This window comes from Amblyraja radiata, chromosome 28, assembly GCF_010909765.2.
Source record: "Amblyraja radiata isolate CabotCenter1 chromosome 28, sAmbRad1.1.pri, whole genome shotgun sequence".
Classification (NCBI taxonomy): Eukaryota; Metazoa; Chordata; class Chondrichthyes; order Rajiformes; family Rajidae; genus Amblyraja; species Amblyraja radiata.
The window spans coordinates 12,440,877-12,459,417 of NC_045983.1; the positions used below are offsets into that span (position 1 = coordinate 12,440,877).

An 18,541-nucleotide genomic window follows, 5' to 3' on the forward strand; every position below is an offset into this window, starting at 1 on the left:
TGTGATATTCCAATCTATATCTACAACGATATCAAAGTACTTGTGTTTGCGAGTTGTGAGCAAGAGCATGTGCTGTGCTTCTATAGTCAACGATTGCAGCTAACTCATGTTTTTCTAACCAATATTAATACACTTGTTACCTTGTGAGTTCCAACCTTTCAATAGCACCACCAATCCTCCGAGTTCTCGCATTTCGTTCTTCCGGAGAAGAATGTAACAGAGCAGAATACTTTAATTCTCCTATTTGCAATCTGTTCTCCCTTGTTTATTAAAATACTCACACAGCATGGATTTTCCATGATGTCTTATATGTAATGCAAACTCAGCACAACAGGACTTGTCACCACCCAAATAATAGATTAAAACATTCTGCGGTTTCCAGGAGATGGTTTATAATGTTAATATTTCCCCCTGCATACATCAATTTATTTGTGCACTTCTTCATTCTAGATGATGACATGTTTCAGTCCAATCAGACGATATCAGAACCAAACATTTTTAATAATAGAATCAAACTTCAGCTTCCATCTCCAAAGCTAGCTCGGAATGAGACGCGGGTCCTTTTGAAATAATTTTGAATTACTCAAACTACTCTTTTGAAATAATTTTAAATTACTCAAACTAGATACTAAATCCCATAGCAAATGCCCGGAACCCCGGCAGAGATGAAGGATGTGCTGCGGAATATTAGTGTAAGAGATGCCTGTTTAAACTGTAAGAAAAGGCCCAGCAGACATTTCCGTTTATAGATAATTTATGTTAAGAGCTAAATCGACATAAATCATGTCTAAGATGCAGAGGGTACATACTCGGCGTTTTAAGAGGCCGTAATGTATATATACATTAGGGAGGGATCCGACTGCATTATAGCCCAACAGATCAAACCACTAGAGTCTCTGCCGTTCAGCAACTTTTCAGGCAAACAAAAAGACCCACAATATGGTCTAAATTTAAATCCAATGGATTTCTCCATTGGACAATGAGGTATAGATTTCTAAGGGAATGCCTATCAAAACAAAATACTTAAAGGTATTATTTATGATCTGTTTGTTATCGTTTGCGGGAGACAGAGACAAAAGGGGCAGAGATAATGCTCGAATATTGAACATCTCTGTTTCAGCCCATTGACAGCGCTCTGATCCAATGTTTACCTTCAGCTAATCTGTGCTTTAAATCTTTACCAACATCTACTGCAAGCACTGTGGTCATCCTTTAATATGGCGGGTCCTTGGTAGTTTTAAATTCACTATGTTCAACCCCGACTACGAGCGACAACACAGGGACAAGTGCAACCACATGGACCTCACGACGCAGGCTAACAGATGCACACATTCTGAGAGCGCGTACACACACACACACACACTCATCTCACCAGAGAAATCTTCACTTCAAATTGTTTATTGAAAGTTGTGAGAGAACTTATTCTTCTAAATTGTTGATAGAATACCCGAATAACCAACACAGTTTCAGATACATTTTTTTTTATTGTTTGAGCCGCTTCGCATGAGCCGAATTGGAGAGCCCAGGTCATTGGAAAACCACACCTGAAGTTGCACCAAACCTGAGGTGGCCAAGCGGCAATTAATACATACCCCGCTAGCACAGGAGTTCGATTTATTTTAAATTCCTTTAAATCTGTCGTATTGTACAGTACAGAACGCCGTTATTGTCTTTAACAAGGTAACACTGGAATAGCATTGAAGTAATGGATGGCACGTTTAAAAAACCGTTTCCACTAAAGCAGACGGAATAGACTTCTATGATAAAACACAATTAGAAACTCATCCATTCTCTGGCACACACGCTATATATTTCATTTACAATATATTGTGATGTTTGTGTGTAAAACGAAACAAAAAAACATTAAAATGCACGGAATTAAACTCTAATATATGTACACGCGAATTTACAACTGGTGAATAAATTAATACCGATTTTGCATATTCTGCCATCCATAGCATATTTACAAAAAAATACTAATTAATTACATAAATAGCGAAGATCCTTTTTTTTGTCTCATGTGAAGGTACATTTCTGGTATGCGTTACTTATAGCGAAGTGGTCGTTCCTTTAATCCACAGTCAATGGTGGGTATTTCAGTGGCGCTGCCCAACTCTGATAGCATCTCCTTCAGTCCAGATGCCTCTCGACTCCACCAGACCCAACTGTTGGATGCAGAAGGTGTTTGCACAGGTTTGTTTTTCTTTTGCATATGCTATTAACGCCGACGTCCTCGGGTGCGTCCAATGACTCATTTAGGAGAATCACGAGCCGGAGAAGTCTCTCGGTTGCTGTCCAGACCGCTGACTAATCTCTGGATGTTCTGGAGTTCGTTGATGGTGTCCTTGGCGGACGGTTTCGGAGAGGGCGCGCTACCCACAGTCCTTAAACTGCCGCCGTTGCTCTTGTGGTTAAGTTCGGAGGCGAGTTTGGCGGATACGGGACTGGAGTCTCGGCTGCACAATTTGGCGTCGGAGCCACCCAGGGCTGAGGGCATGGCGGTGGTGAGGAGGTTGGTGCTGGCTGGGATGGTCACCGGGATGGGGTAGGGGTTGAAGCGCAGCCGGGGTCGTCCGCCGCTCAGGAACGGGTGCCGGTGGAGGGAGGACGGCCCTCCGGTGTTGTTGGGCAACGCGGCGGCTGCGGCGGCAGCGGCCATGTAGGTGTAGGGGTACGGAAAGAGCCCTCCGAATGCGGTCATTGGGATCCCCTGCATGGTAAAACAGAGAGACAGTGAGTATGACTTGGTGAGTGTCATGCGGTGAGCATCGCGATGCAAATCCAACACGAACCCAGGCCTGGGCTAATGCGCAAATGTGATGCAGCAATAAAAATCGGCTGAGAGCGGAGGGAAGGATGTTGGAAGCCTGAAACGTTATCTTTCTGAAGGCCTTTAGGCTAGAGGGAGGCGCCTAGATCGGATTGATATAAAGATCCATTCACTGAAGGATAGCATCAGCTCCAGAGCAGAATGGCCTCTTCCGCTCAGCTGTTCCCAAAGATGGGATCAAGGGCACGGTTAAGAGAAACGATATTGGATATTTGTTTTCTGGAGAATGTACACTTAAGTTTTGGATTTAATCCAGAGCCCAACTATTTCAAGCAGGGATTGCTAACACTGGGATACCTGCACTGCACACTCATTCCCACCTCACTACAGACGAAATAGAAGGATGCTGGACTCGCTGAGGCTAAACTGGCCTTTCCTTTACCCCAGGTGTAGGACTCTTCAAACAATAATCCCTGTTGTCAGGTCTTGGTATGTATAACCCCACATTATCCACATTGTACATTAATTTAGACTATCAAAACTTGCACAATAATGTCAATACGAGGGTTAATAAAATTGACAATAAAACTCATAATTGCAATGGTATTTCAGCGTTTAAATTTCGGGACTGAATATGTATTATGTGTTTGAAAATAAAATAAATGGTTGGAGGGAGGTTACTGAGAGTGTAAACATGGTTCCAGGCACACGGGAATCCAATATGCCTCTGGGTCCAGTTTAAATGAACAAAACTCAATCTGACTGTCAAAAGCCTTGAATGCCAACCAACCAACCAACGCTCAACATGCCATTGCAACAGTCACTGGATTATCAACGTTGTTGAAACTTTTAAACATATAATAAGCAGACTGTGGCTTGGTTAATCAGACCCCCACTTTAAAAACATATTTATGGAGTTGACTATTACACGCTTGTATCACCAATATAGACGTTCTGTGAATTATCGTGAAATAAACATCATGTCAGTGTGTGAATAATATATAATAATCTAATAATTCCAATACTGTTCCACAAGTGGAATTAATTTAATGTTTAAGATTCTACATTGTCAGGAGGCAAATTAGTTCTTCTAAAAATACCCTCGCAGAGAGCAGAACTTGCTCTGGTTGTTATGCATAGCAACATGGTAGAGGGGGTGAAGAGATCTGTCATGTCATTGTGGACATGCATGGCCCAACATGGGTTGGGATTGAGGAGGCTGATTGAAATTCCCACCAAAACCCATACCATTGGACCTGGCAATCTATCAACCCCTGGGCTGTTTAGATGAACCATTGATGATTAGTTATTGAGAACGTTGGGCAGTAAGAATGGTAATAATATATTTCCCCATTCTCCTCAACCCGGATTAGCCGCTTCGGTAAGACAATTAATGGCCGAATTCTGTGTTAACGCTTGGACTGAATATCCCAAGTGTATGACTGGGAGTAAAGACCTGCTCCTTGGCTCTTTCTTCTGATTGTAAACATTGGTTTAGCTTCACAGCCATTGCTTGGCCTTAACATATTCTCTCATTTTATTGGTCAAAGACGATTCGCAGAGAACGTTCTTCTTCGACTAACGAGACGTGGTTTGCCACGGCAGTGACACTAGCTTCTACAAGTAATCAAAATCGCATTTATAACTGGGAAAAGTAAACGCCGTAGTATAAACCATCTCCAGGATAATTTCTGTCTTCCTGCAACTCGTTAAAGGAATGTTCTTCCCCTGGCATGATGTTTCACAGACCCTCGGCTCCTGCTTATCTTTCGCCCCTGTCTGTCGACCTGTTTCTCTCCACTCCGCGCATGGCGCAGACCCAGTCCAATCACTCTCCCAACCCGGGAAAAAAACCGCGCCAGGTGGTGTGAGAAGGGAGGTTCTCTTCATTAAAAAATAAAATGAGCATGTGTCAGGTCTGAAAACAAAGTCTGATTTCAGAATCCAGGGTTATCGTAAAACCCCAACCACGCTTTTTTCCCCCCAAAATAAAAATCTATTTAAAAGGGAACCCTTTGTTACGAGAAACAACCCGATGAATATAACACCTACCGCGCCAGCCCATCATTAGGAAGAGACTCCATACCTGAGAAGCCAAGACGTGTTGGGAGAGGTGGAAAGGGAAGTGCGGGTTTGCAGCGGCCGAAGCTTGGGCTGACGATAGTGTAGCGTTGTCCAAGCCGCTGGCTCCTGACACCGAAGCCAATAAATGTCCCATTCCGGTGGCCATGGCCGAGAAAGCTCCCGGGGCGACAGCAAATTGGCCAGGGTGGATAAAGAGAGGCTGTCCGACGTTTAAAGGGTTAAAGAACTGCTGACTATTGAACCCCGAGAAAGCCAAGCTTTGCATGTGTGCAGCGTTAAGATGAGAAGCTCCATCCGTCTGAATTAACAGCGGAGAATAGGTTTCTTTACTCAAACATTCGCTCTCTTTCTTGGATTCCTCCTTCCTTCGCCCCTCTCCCTTCTCCTTCTCCTTCTCCTTCTCCTTCTCCTTCTCCTTCCCCTTCTCCTTCTCCTTCTCCGAAGTCCTGTGGCTGAAGCACGTGTCGTTGTCCCTGCGAGTTTCCAGCGACTCCCTTTTCTCGGCCACGGACGCCTGTTTCGGCCGATGAGCGGAGTCGGCAACTGCCTCCCCCGCCGGCGGGGAGCCGGTCCGGGAGACCCCCACCCGCGGGCTGAAGCTTAATGCCCCCGGAAGCTCCTCACGTTTCTCCAGCTCCGGTTCACTGTCCGCACCTGACTTGTCATCTGAAGTAACCGGGAGATAAATGGGACAAATCGTGACCTTAAAAAAAAGCCAAGACAACCGCGAAATTCCACTGCATACGGCAATCACCTGGGGTATTTTAAAGTATTTTTAATATATTTTATACATCATATATCAATATAAATAAGCACCTAAATAAACTGACCATTCTCCATACGCCCCATGGTAATCTTTATTGGCTAAACCCGCTCTCGTTTTAACAAAAAAATACAAGTTCCATACTTTTTTCCTATCTTCTATCCCATGTTAGCTCTCTCTATTTCGGCCAGTGGGGAGAGTTGTTCTGAAATAAAATCTATAAATCTTTTTGAAACACACGTGAACGCAAAAAAAAAAAAGAATCTAGGAGTTTCACCCGCAAGATTCTTAGAAATATTAAATTTGATTTTGATTTTCAATATCCCACTCAGCCAAGTCTGTACAAGCTGATTTTACACAAACTGCACAAATAAATAATATTCTGCTTCATATAATTTAATATCTCAAGCGCATCAAGCCTCCAGTGCCAGGAATAAAGTGGAGGCAGCTGAACGTTGAATCAAAAGTTGCACATGGGGAAACGAGGTTTGAAACCAAAATCCCGGAGATCGATTTCCCTAAGGGTTACCGATGTTTATGCTTGTCTGTTTCGTTGCCCATTTTTCCCTGCTGACGAAGGTTTTCGAAATATCTATTTGATAATGTAGGATAAACAGCCAGGGAAGGAATGTATTTAACATTCTGCCAAAGACCGGATTCGGAGCCGGAGGTGAAATCAACATTTCCGAATCCCAGTCGGTGACACAAGCCCATTCTTGGCCAATTCTGTGTGCGGAAGGGTCGTTTGGGTTACAATATGAATAAAATGCGCCACTGTGTATTTCATACATCAGGGGTTTTTGAGAATCACATCCACTAACAAATACGACCCATAACTGCTGATCGCTGCCCTTCCTTATGCGGGACACTTTTAAATCGTCCAGACCCATTACATTTCTTATTCTCCTTGGCGGAACATTATTTCAAGGTCTCATGTTCCTCAACGTCAAATAAAGATATATTTATATGAAAATTGTATTTAACGTGGCAGAGTTGGATATGGAATCCACCTAAATCCATCGCACCAAAATCCCCCAGGGTTATGGGCTAGCAGCCGTTGGATGATTTATATACAATTTGTGCAGAGTCCAGTGCAATGTTCTAATTTAACGTTATCTTCATTATGATTAACTTGATGATTTCCCGTGTGCCGCTGTCCATTGAACCGTTTATTAGAATTTACTGGAGCAAATAATGACACAGGGATTTAAAGGTTAAATCACCAGCCCCGTGGTTAAGCCGGAGGACGCCATGCGGTCAACAAACCGAACGCCCTTGATCTCTGGATTGGATCAGTGATCCTGCTCTCCCCTCCCTCCCCACTGTCTACCTCCCTCCCTCCTTCCCTCCCAGAAATGTACCTTTGGGTGCTTGACCGAAATGTAGAGTAACCGGGTCGAGGGCCGAGGGCGAGCGCATCGACTCCCTGACCGGAGGTTGGTCGCTGGAGGAAGCGTCAGAATCACCGCCATCTCGATCACCTTTGCACTGATCCTCGTACACACGCAAAGACGGCAGAGAGAGTTGCTTCCTGAGAGAACAAAAGTCCTATTGTGTTATTATGAAACCAACAATGGTCTTAAATGCTAGTTCCAAAAGCGATATTTAAAAATTATGTGAAAATGAAACGCAAATTCCAGAGCAGAGGCTAAATATATTCATATATATATTTCTTAAAGCATATGTTGGCGTGGGTCCCACCTCTTTCAACCAAACCCAGTTATTCAGTGTTGCCATTCTGTTAATGACCGCCAGGAGGTGCCCGGGGACAGCTTGCGAGTAAACAGTCACCCTTCCACCGACTCCAATCCCTGCCCCTCAGACGGATAGACTGATCAGGGTTAAATCCATTACGGGGAGGGGGGGAGGGGGGAGGAGGGGATGAACGAGAACTTTCTCTCTGCCGCCTGATCTCCAATGCTCCAGATAAATTGTTACAGCACAGCCAATCAGCTCCCATCCATCCATCTTTCTACCTTTTTTCTCTTCGCCCGTTGCCGGTGTCTCTGAATCCTTTCGCAAAGGGATTGTTATCAATCTTCAGCTGCGTTATCTGTTGAATTAGGAAAAAAAGACAATTAATGTAATTAAAATTTGGCAAGTCAATAGCAATATTTTTTTTGTGGATATTACTGAATGGATATCAAACTGCTCTGGAGACATCCATTGATCCTATTCCAAAAAAATAAATCGATTGCACCATTTTATTTTTATCCCGATATCAACAATTTTTATATACGGACTCAGCTTGTGAAAACTTGCTCCTTACAAAACGTTGATTACCATTTTCTTCCGTGAATTATTTTATTTTAATTTTCTACTTTAAGTAGCAACTGCATTTCTAAAGCACAGTTTGGGTGAGCAATAAATATCCTTCCTTCTATTACCAAACTCAACCCAAGGTTCGATTGATTAAAATATACCACAATACTCCACCTAAGCAAACCAAAATAAAACTGTTGTCCATGCAAGATTTGTTCCAATATCTCTAAGCTTATCTGTTTCCTTCTGCACAAATGCTGCCTAACCTGCCCAGCATTTCCAACATTTCCACTTAATTTAAACATTAATACCTTAAAGCAAGGTTGGGTAAATTCCATGTTGATATGTGTGGTCCTGAGATATTTAATCATAGTCGCCAACAATGAAGTTCGGAAGCACTGCTCAATGTTTTTCTTAAGTTTATTTATTCGTTTGTATTCTGAATGCTTCATACTGAGTATGGCGTGTGTATATGATATCTGCAAGCTGACATATGTGCCTCCTGAACTAAGTCTGCACTTTTTTTAATTAGTAAGCCACACTGCAAACATATGCTAATACTGTTAAAGGGGAAAACGTGAAAAATAAACAATTAATTGTCTAAAGTATCATAGATCTAAGTGGGATAAGTAGGATACCTCTTGTTATAATGTCTGAAGAACTGCCCGCTGGAACTGGCCCCATTGCGTATTAGAATTCCTATTGTAATTTAGTTGGCAACCATATCAATGGAAATGGACTGATAAAGAGATCTGGCTATAGTATCGTTCTGGTTTTATCTGTAAGTTTATCTTGAAATGTTGATATATAGTAGACCCAATAAGTTTGCTAATATCAGGCAAGATCAACAGAGCAGAGGCGACGTGCGCCTTCGATCAGGCCAGTCTGCAGTGATAAGTAGACTTTAATCGATTTCGATTCTCGTCATAAATTGTTGGTGGAGAATCAGCTGTCCAAACGGTGGATGGCTTTTGGAGAACATTACGAACAGTGAGGGCTGGGCAACGCCGTGTACATTTGGATGCAAAATAGTCGCAGGTGTAATCCACAACCTCGCACCTCGACAGAAAACTGCTCCAATCTGCATAGAACTATTTAACTGTTAACGGTGAATGTGGAATGATACCGTGATGGTTTGAATCGTACTAACTCCTCATACAAATCAGACAACAGGATTTCGTAGAGTTCCCCGCGATGTCTATAGGGAAACACTTCTTTTCAACATTCAAACAAGCTAACCTTATTAAAGTGAATGTTGTCCGTCAATATTTTCGTGTGTCCTTGCATGAAGCTATCCAATAAACTTTATTTGTATTGTATGCAACGGGTTTCATTATTTGACTAACTTTGAGTGCCGTTTAAACTAGAAGTTTATCAGCAGTTTGTCTGCTTCTTGGATATATTTACAACGAATCTCAAGTCGCTATCAAACAGCTTTCCTTCAGCAGAAGCATCAAACGTTACAAGAAAATGCCCAACTAGTTGATGCATGAATTAAAAAAAAAACACGCATTTGTTCAATAGTGTCTCTGACTTTGGTTGAGCTATAGCGAGAGGGAAAAGTGCAAATATTTTGAATGGGGGGAGGACAATGTAACCACCCGAGCAAATTTATCGCCGGCCCACGCTCTATTACCTGCACGAACATATCCAACCGGCTCCCAGTGGCGGGCCCAGGTGGCACGACAGAAGCGTGCCGGACTCACCTTATCGTTTTGATAGGCAGTGACCGCAATGAACTCCGTTTCTGGGAACACATAAGTACGGAAAGTGCTGTAGGGCAGTTTGAGAATATCGTTCGCGCGGACCACGTGGAATCTGGGCTGGTATTTGTGCATAGAATTCAGGATTGTCTGAGAAAGCGACAGAAAGAACATTTGAGTTAATTCCACGGAAGGGAACACGCGCGACTAAATGGAGCCGCTGAACCCGACCGTTTCTTCCGATATCCCCCCACATAACGAGAAGCGGGACAGGGGGGAAAGGTACATTCTTCTCCCTTGTGTCCATAAGAACAGAAACCCAAAACTTCTCTTCTTCGGAGAAGGTGCGCCAATACCCGAGAGACGGGTATAATTTGCCCTACAAGCTATCAAGCTCACGTATAATGTTTTTATTTTAAATCGTGCCTTACAACCCCAAACTGCATCACATAACATTGGCTGGAAAAACATTGGTCTTTATTTCTTATTAATGGGGCATTAAAATAAACCATTCCAAAGTGGGATTATAAAAACTATGATTTATTTTTCTATCCCATGGCAACCATCTCATATTGAGGTTACCGATTTCCTTATAAAATCTTACCGAAAACAAGTAGCAATACACCGCTTCGCCCCCCCCCCCCCCCCCCCCCCCCGCATTATCCCCTGTCTATTTTACCCCAATCTCCATCATATTTCGGTGAGATTATTATTTTTCTTATGAGAATACGCCAATGAGCGGCAGCAATTTCAAAATGTTTGCAAAATTCATGGCAAAACAAAAATCCATTAATATTAATATATACATAAATAATAGTCCTGGCATGCTTTGAAAGCGCAACCACGCCGTTGTCTCTGACATAAAATATACCCTGACACCGTGTCTGGGCTGGGATGTGTTATTTGAACTGTCCTGCGTATATATAATATAAAATGTTATAATGCTTTCACGTTCAGGCGAGCAAGTCAACTAAGTAGCTCCTCCACTGAAGCTCGGATCCGTGAGACAAACTCGTCAGTCTTTGATTTCCCAAAAATCCTTCTGAACTGTTCCAACATATAATTCCTTTACGGTTAGTCAAGAATCTTCAGCCAAGAATTACCTTTTAAAACAATGAATATTATTTCCTATTATTTATTAATAATATCAATGGCGCTTGCAACAGAATCGCAGAGCGGACTGTGTACAGTCAGATCAATATTTGACATGTGTTTGCTTATCTTTCTGTGAGTGTGCAATCTGCATTCTGACTGAAACCCCGGCTCTCGATTTCCACTTTAATTTTCCAGCGCGGCACATTATTGGTAAAAGCAAGCGGCGGGTTTTTTCACGCTTACAGATCTAGGTCGAATGCTCTGTGCTTCGGGGCGCTGGCTGCAGCATAATGGCTGCTATTTTTTTTACCTCCAGTGTCGTTCCTACAACCTGCAATCAAGTTTCCCAGGCACTGCATTAACAACACTCATTGCCCGCGCAAATAAATGGTCACAACTTGTTTTCTATTGGCCATCGTCCGCCTCGAAAGCTTCATTGGAATGATCATTATGAGACTCGCTGGCTGAAGATAACAGATCGTCCTTTCTGTGTAGGCTTCTACTTAAACTGCACTCCCCTCTCTCTCTCTCGCTCTCTCTCTGTCTCTCTCTTCCCTGACGCCACGAAGACTGACCTGCTTTTCACAACTGATATCCTTAATACACTTCAGCCTGGCCCCGAGTTAGTGTACAGCAAGAAAAAAACACACAAAGGCGACAAACAATAATGTTTGAAGCCGCAATGATAAGGCCCTAAACAGTCACTGGAGCAGATTCTGATTCCTCCCAAACACTAGCATGGAATTGTGCCGAAATTTATTCTGAATCAGGAGCCAGCGGAGAATTAACAAATATGACAGCTTTAGTGCATTGTTTCAAATGGTGTTCGTTTCCCATAACAAGCGGCAGGCTCGTTCTAACACCCCCCCCCCCCCCCCCCCCCCACCCCACCCAGCACTAAACACCCATGGTTTATTCTGACCTGTATTTAAAATTGCCCTCAAACGATTTGTCCGGGAGGTTAAAAAACTAAATTTTAATAAGAGCTTTTGTGTGACATTCTAATAATGGAATTGTAACAATCTTTCATGGAAACATTACAGTGGCCGTGCCGCTCCAGCGATTAAGGATTACATTGGCCTTGGACTTCCGAAGCCCTGAACTCATTTTATTTATTGGGATGTTGAAACTGGGGGGGAGCAGGGAGGTGGGGGGGGTGGATTTTTTTTCCTCCGTCTCTAATATGAAAATTTATATTTGAAGTTTGACTCTAGTAGGGAAATGCGACCGGGTGGGGGAGCATCAGTGATGTACACACAGCCACAGATGTTGGGGAGATTGAGGCACACTAGCATAGAGATGCGAACAGATAGTAGTCCAGTTTGTGTTTAGTTACCTCGGTAGAAACACTTACATGTAAAATTACTTACAGTGAGAGTAAAAATGGAAAATATATAAGTTGACCTACAGCAACACTTACGAATCCATGCTTATCAGATATGTTGTTGGTGAGTTTTAGTTTGTGAAAAGTGACAGCTTTGGCCATCCATTGTTCGCCCGTTGCCGGGCTGTCTGGGTGAATGTACATCCTTTTTGGCATCTCGGGGTCGGCTTTCCCCGCCACCATCCAACGCGAATTGTGAAATTTGTAACGACAGTCATCGGCTGCTACAATGTCCATCAATAAAATGTATTTTGCCTTTTTATCCAGACCGTTGACTCGCACTTTGAACGGTGGAAACATTCTCCTGAATTAAACAGATGAAGCAGCACATTTAATGTAACATGCAGGCATCCAAGTAGATAAAACAACACAGTCCAGCATAAAAGGAGCGCACATTTAAACATAACACACTCCACAACTGTAAAATAATATGAGTTCATCTCCTACAACCTTTGTAATTTGTGAACTGTTCCACTTTATGTTTTGACATTCGATCAAGTCAACTAAAGTTGTAACTGGGATAAGTCTACATAGTTCATCCATGCCTAAGTAACACCCATCGCGTTTAAAGCAACCGGCAACTTCTCAGCTACCCGTGTATTGTCTGCGAAGAGCGCGGAGCATTCTTGCAGTGTGTGGCTGGAGGATTTTGGGGGAACCCGTTGCAAAGTTTGGCCATTTTCAAAAGTGAAATCGCATCGCGTTTGCCCGCAGTCTTCCCCGCTGTCTTTACCCCGAGCTTCACCAACAGTACAGTCGGCCGATTACGATCAGAGGTTATTATTAGCAACAGACTTATTCCTCGACCTCACAACTTCTGCAGTGGTTCAAACTGCGCTCGGGATAGCTAGTGACTATATAGGATTCTTCCCGGTCGGCATTTTGTGCTAGATTATGATTACGTGTTTTTAGTCGAGGGAATCTCCTCGGGAGGTGCTCGCTTTCCAGTATAAACATAGCCGTGGATAATTTTAATTTAAACGGCTTGATTACAAAGCGACGGAAAAAGATCAAAATACCCGGAGCGTTCATTTTATGTGGAACTAAGATACAGAAGCACGAGTGAGTGTGCGGAGCAGAAAGCACAACCTTTAGCAGTTGCCGTTTAGCTCTTTAATAGGGGACTGGACATTAAAACGCTCAGATTTCACTGGCAAATCCGATTGCGCCTTTGGCAAATTGACAACTGGCTTCTCCGAAGGACTTCGCAAATTCACGAGAATTAATTTAACAGATGACTGATTTTTAATTGTAGTTTTGATTTAAATAAAAACAAAATGAGCTACAAACGATCAGAAAAAGTTAAATAAATAATAAGGTTGGAAGAACCACAGCTTAAGTGGAATTGGTCACGAGCAGAACCGTACCTCCCAGACTTCGTGATGACCATTTCGGTGCCCACTTTGTGAAACTGGTCCCAAAGATCCTTCGCTTCCAGGTTCACTTTCGGATCGTCTTCGACCTCGTCCTCCGGTTCCAGGCTCTTGAGGGGCCGCAGGTGTGTTGACTGATGTCCGAGAGCGGAAACGTGAATCCCGGCCTCGGCCATGCTTGATTCCGTCAAAGGTTTCCCCAGAGCTCCGGGTAGCGAGAGAGCAGCCGCGCCGCTCGGTGGCAGCGCTAGGGCGGGGAAGAAGGAAGGTTGTGCCGTCAGAAATGCGCTCATGGGGAAATCCGCGGCTCGGTGAGCGTGGAACGGATGATAAGCCATAGTGGTCGCCGCTAAAACTGGTTCTCTCATGGGTGCATCCGGGAGAAATAGGAAGCTTTCTGTTGGAAGAGTAGCCTTGTCGCGTCTTCTTTACACCATCTTCTGGAAGAAAGCAGTTTCGATCGTCAGTCTCTCTCTCTCTCTCTCTCTCTCTTTCTCTCACTCACCCTCTCTCTCTCACACACACACAAAACACACACACATAACACACACACACACAGGTCCTTCCAACAATGGTCCGCTTTCGACTCCGTCCTGCTAATGAACCGCCCAGTTGATTGGTGATTTTACGCGTCCTGACCAATTGTGTGCCTGGATAGGCGGGGTTTTGACAACTAAAATCAGGATGGATGAGTTAGGAGAGGGGAGGGGTGGGAGAAAAGGTGTCGGAAGTTCCAACGTACAGTAACCATCACTGAGATCGCTCTTTGATAACATGTCAACAAAATTAAATATTAACCAATGACAGAAAAGAATGATACCCCCCCCCCGCCAACACACACACACACACACACCGTCTATTTCCCTCCCCCAGCCGTTCTCCATCCTTCCCGCTTCCCGGATTGAGAGTGCCCGGCCGGCACCAAGACTCCACGGCACATACAAACAGCTAGAGCCGCTAAAAATCGCCAAAAAACCCGCAGGTAATGATAAAAGGATTGTGGATTTATATAAAAAAAACTAAAATCGTCTGACTCGAACGGGATAGAGTTGACATTTCCTGATTTGTTTGTTACTCCAGAACCGATATACTTTCCTTAAACTGCGTTATCAATAAGTTGAAGCAAATATTGCTGTGTTTATATAATTGCGTTGGCGGTGTGTACTTGCATAAGTTGGGTAAAAACAAACAAAATGGGCTCAATGCAGTTCAGAAATGTTGTTTGGAATACTGCAACACATATTAACAATTATTCATCTTTGCAGTGAAATAAACAGCCAGACTCTGAGCACAGAGGTTAAACAGTTTAGAGACGGAGTTAAAAAGAAATTCACAAACGTAAGCTTTGACCAATTTGTAACGGCTAAAGCTGGAGTCGTTTAAATTTTCCAAAGTCTACCTTTTCTGTCCAAAGTTTGTGAGGTCAAACACATTTATCTCGATTCCCCTCAGTTACAACCTCATGTGCTGCTAAACTCACCAGGAAAAACAGTCAACTTTATGGCGGTGGGTCCCACCAGATGGCGTAATTAAGATTTGAAATCAAGTTATTGGGAAATAAATCGCGACCTTAAATTGCAAAGCAGGCCGGCAAGGGTTATTTTTTTAACTGAGGGGGGGGAGGGGGGGAGTAATCGCCTTTTCTGTTGGAGTTATGTTGTTTTCCTTCGCCACTGAACCAGATTTGGCATCTAAAATACGGACATTGGCCTTTTTAATTTTACAGCCAGCGAGTTGTCCAAACGCTTCAGCGCGTTGTGAATCGTGGGAAAAGCCAAGCGAGACGAGTCCGCAGAACGCGGCACTCTGCACTGAATCCCAACGCTTATACCCTAACTATCACCGGCAGTTTTAAACGGTGGGGGGATGGGGGCCGATAGAGTGAACCGCACTCGATTGTAATTGTGAATGTTTCAGGATGATGCGTTTGGAAGACGCTTGGCGTCTATGATTATAAAACAAATCCTAACCCTCTAAAAAACCCAAATGTGAAAATGGGAAAGGGAGAAGCTGGTTTTGAGGGGCAAAGCAGATTCTCAGAACGGGAATAAAAGGTTCCTCGAAACCATCTCCTCCGATTAAGTCGGACACGGCATGTCGAGAGCGCTTGGCGCCAGTCTGCTGACGTCTAACAATGAGCACCGTCCCCTGTCACTTCGCATTAACCAAAGAAATTTTATCAGCGCCCCTCCTCTCCCCATTCCCCCGCAACCCCCCTCCCTCCAATAAGCACTGCTGGGAAAAAAATGGAAATCAAAGCTCACGGTGTTCTGCCGGTTTCTGGGAAAGTATAAATGAGATTTAAAATATATATATAATCTGTCCGTGTAGGGATCTGTGCGTTTACGAATTACTCGCGGGAGGTGAGATGTCACATTTCCCCCCTATCTCCTGGCACTTATTTTGCAGCTCCAAGTCTAAGATGGTATAGGACGGAGAATGTACTGATGGGATCAGTGGCGGGTGAAACAAGCTCAGGTTATCTAACAATTTAGTTAACAGAATAGTACAATATCATTAACCATTTTAATTTTACAAGATTCACACAAGTACATTTTACAATTGGAAAATATGAGTGTCTGCAATTCGCCAGACGAGTGATCTGCATTGAAACGGTGAATATATATATATATATATATATATATATATATATAAACCCAGTAACTGTATCCTGGCCACAAACGTTTCACACAGCACGGTTTTTCTGTGAACTCATTAGTTTAATGCAGGATGATTTTTCCCCAACACCCCCGACAAAAGTCAGGTACCTGAACAATGAGGGTAATAGCGTTAAAAAAGATTTGTTTTATCCCAGGCTGGTTTCAGCAAAGCCGCGTTATTGCCCGAGTACTACCACCGTTTTCTGAGGTGGAAACATATATAATCTGTTGAAGACTTAGTTATCCGTATTTAGAATTAGATATTGTGTATATTAAGGAGACTGCTGCAATTGATCAGCGCGGATAGCATTTATCTGAACCCAGTCAGAGAGGGAGAGATAATAACCTGTGTCTCTATCGAACAAGGTGCAGTATACCTTTGTCTTCGATCTCTGTATCTGTTGGCCTGATAATGTTACTGGCGCCACAAAATATTCAACTGCTAGCAAAAAATAAGACAACAGCTTCCATTCATTGTCTTAAGGCTACTTATTATTCACGCCACTGTTTGAAAGCTAAACATTAAGCACAAATATTCAGGTACAATATAGTCATCACTGACCCTATTCCGTGACGTTCCTAACCAGTGTATAAAGTAAGCCCTCACCACATCTCATCCACCAACAATAATTTACCAATCAGTTAGCAGGGAGGACAGGTCCTCTTTGCGAGGCGTTTTTATTCAAGGCAATTACACTCTCACCTAAAATTGATCCCAGTGTGTGGGGTCTGGCCAGATAGCACGACGGAGAGCTCGGTACTTGTAGCTCCCGGTGCAGAATGGTTATCACACAGCCATACCCTTCACACAGAATACAGTAAAATTCTGTCTCAGACTCACATAACCAACGCTGCTACAGAGGTTTCAGAAAGAGAGAGAGATAGTGTGTGTGTGTGTGTGTGTGTGTGTGTGTGTGTGTGTGTGTGTGTGTGTGTGTGTGTGTGTGTGTGTGTGTGTGTGTGTGTGTGTGTGTGTGTGTGTGTGTGTGTGTGTGTGTGTGTGTGTGTGTGTGTGCGTGTGTGTGTGTGTGTGTGTGTGTGTGAAAAACAAACAAAAAAAAGTTGATAACAGGGAGCTATGAAAGATCGCAAGATGTGACCTTGCCTCAATTGGAGCTAATGTTATTGATGGACAGTGGACAGAACTGCAATTAAATGCACTATTTCTCTGAGATATGAATGCCCATCGTTTGGAGAGGCTTTGTTCGTAGATATTCCATTAACCAGTAAATTGTCAACTCGGGAGGTATTGCAGAGCATAAATCTACGTTTAATTCCATTCATTAGAATTATTCACAAGCACCATTCTACTGAGGCAACTTCTGATTGCAATTTTAATACAGAATTGTATTGTAAGTGACGTAAAACGTTTCAAAGTTAAACCATGAAACGCCGTTAACCAATTAATGTGCATTTTAATGTGCACTTTTGTTATTTTGTTAAGGGATAAACGCAGAGGTCTGATGTCGGGAATCGGACAGGCTCCAAGTAGCGGCCGAGTGAAGTTGACGATGGCGGCCGATTGCCGTTCTCAATAAGCCGCCAGCTTTGCGTGACCTTATGTACTAGCACAAGGAGATTCGAGAACCAGGTTTACAACGTTTAATCCCTGTGGCCGGTGGCAGTTTGAGACAACACGTCCAACCAGGTCTACCGAGTTGTTCATCACTTACGTGATCCTAGGGTCAACCTCACTCTTTCGGGGTCACCCCTTGATTACTGTGGTTGCATTAAACTGCATGTTCTGGGAGCATTATGTAATGTCCCTTGCAAGTTCAACTTGTATGTACTATGTACAGCATAGGCTTTAACTTTTATATATGAGGTCTTTACTCACAAAATGGTTATTTTCAATATGAATATTGTACTATCTATGCAATATATAATTTACGATATATAAATAACAAGTGATCATGTTTTAAAATCCTGTGCTTAAAGTGAAACAGATTGATAGATTATACCTGTTTGAGAAGATTTCACTGAGCATATGTAATCAATGACATGAGCATTATTTGTGAAAGACAGATGACCTCCTGTTTTTAACCCAAATGGGTACCACCGAGTTTGTCTTCTATTTCCTTCGTCTATTCTTTCTACTTATTTGCACTGAAGAAGCGAACTCGTTGCAGAACTGTACCGCTTTCAGTTCGATGGAATAACGCAAATGACCAGTTAACATTCTAAATGAGTCAGTTTAATATGCCGCAATAACCAACAAGTTTGTACATATTGTGGATATATGCCAGTTCTTATTCATTATTAGGTTATATTTACATGTACAATAGGAGCCAGCCTGATGATAGTTCCGCGCCATTTGCAGGTTACTCTGGCTACTGTCCACATATTCACCTGCCAGGAGTGATGTGCCTTTTCCGTTTTTATTTTCCCCCATAGGACACAATTTTGCCGAATCCCGGTGAAAATAGATCTTTTTTTTTTACCAGCG

General features: G+C 43.1%; 1 protein-coding gene and 1 long non-coding RNA gene across 4 annotated transcripts; one reads left to right on the forward strand and one right to left on the reverse strand.

Annotated features, from left to right (window-relative positions):
* Positions 1–1,464: 1,464 nt before the first annotated feature.
* On the reverse strand, positions 1,465–13,995 carry tbx2 (T-box transcription factor 2). 3 transcript variants are annotated; one of them, XM_033045808.1, is made up of 8 exons: positions 13,430–13,993; positions 12,087–12,366; positions 9,587–9,733; positions 7,595–7,671; positions 6,980–7,149; positions 5,295–5,521; positions 4,857–5,264; positions 1,465–2,710 (listed from the first exon to the last, which is right to left on the reverse strand). In XM_033045808.1, exons 1-8 carry the CDS (start codon positions 13,801–13,803, stop codon positions 2,252–2,254), a joined length of 2,142 nt encoding a protein of 713 aa, XP_032901699.1. In that variant the 5' UTR covers positions 13,804–13,993; the 3' UTR covers positions 1,465–2,251. The 3 variants fall into 3 exon arrangements, with proteins under 3 accessions (XP_032901699.1, XP_032901700.1, XP_032901698.1); XM_033045809.1 differs by having other exon boundaries at positions 4,857–5,246; positions 13,430–13,988; XM_033045807.1 differs by having other exon boundaries at positions 4,857–5,521; positions 12,099–12,366; positions 13,430–13,995.
* Positions 13,996–14,278: 283 nt separating this feature from the next.
* LOC116988840 lies at positions 14,279–18,157 on the forward strand. Its single transcript, XR_004416077.1, has 2 exons — positions 14,279–14,417; positions 17,540–18,157. It is a non-coding gene; the product is annotated as an uncharacterized LOC116988840 (long non-coding RNA).
* Positions 18,158–18,541: the final 384 nt, after the last annotated feature.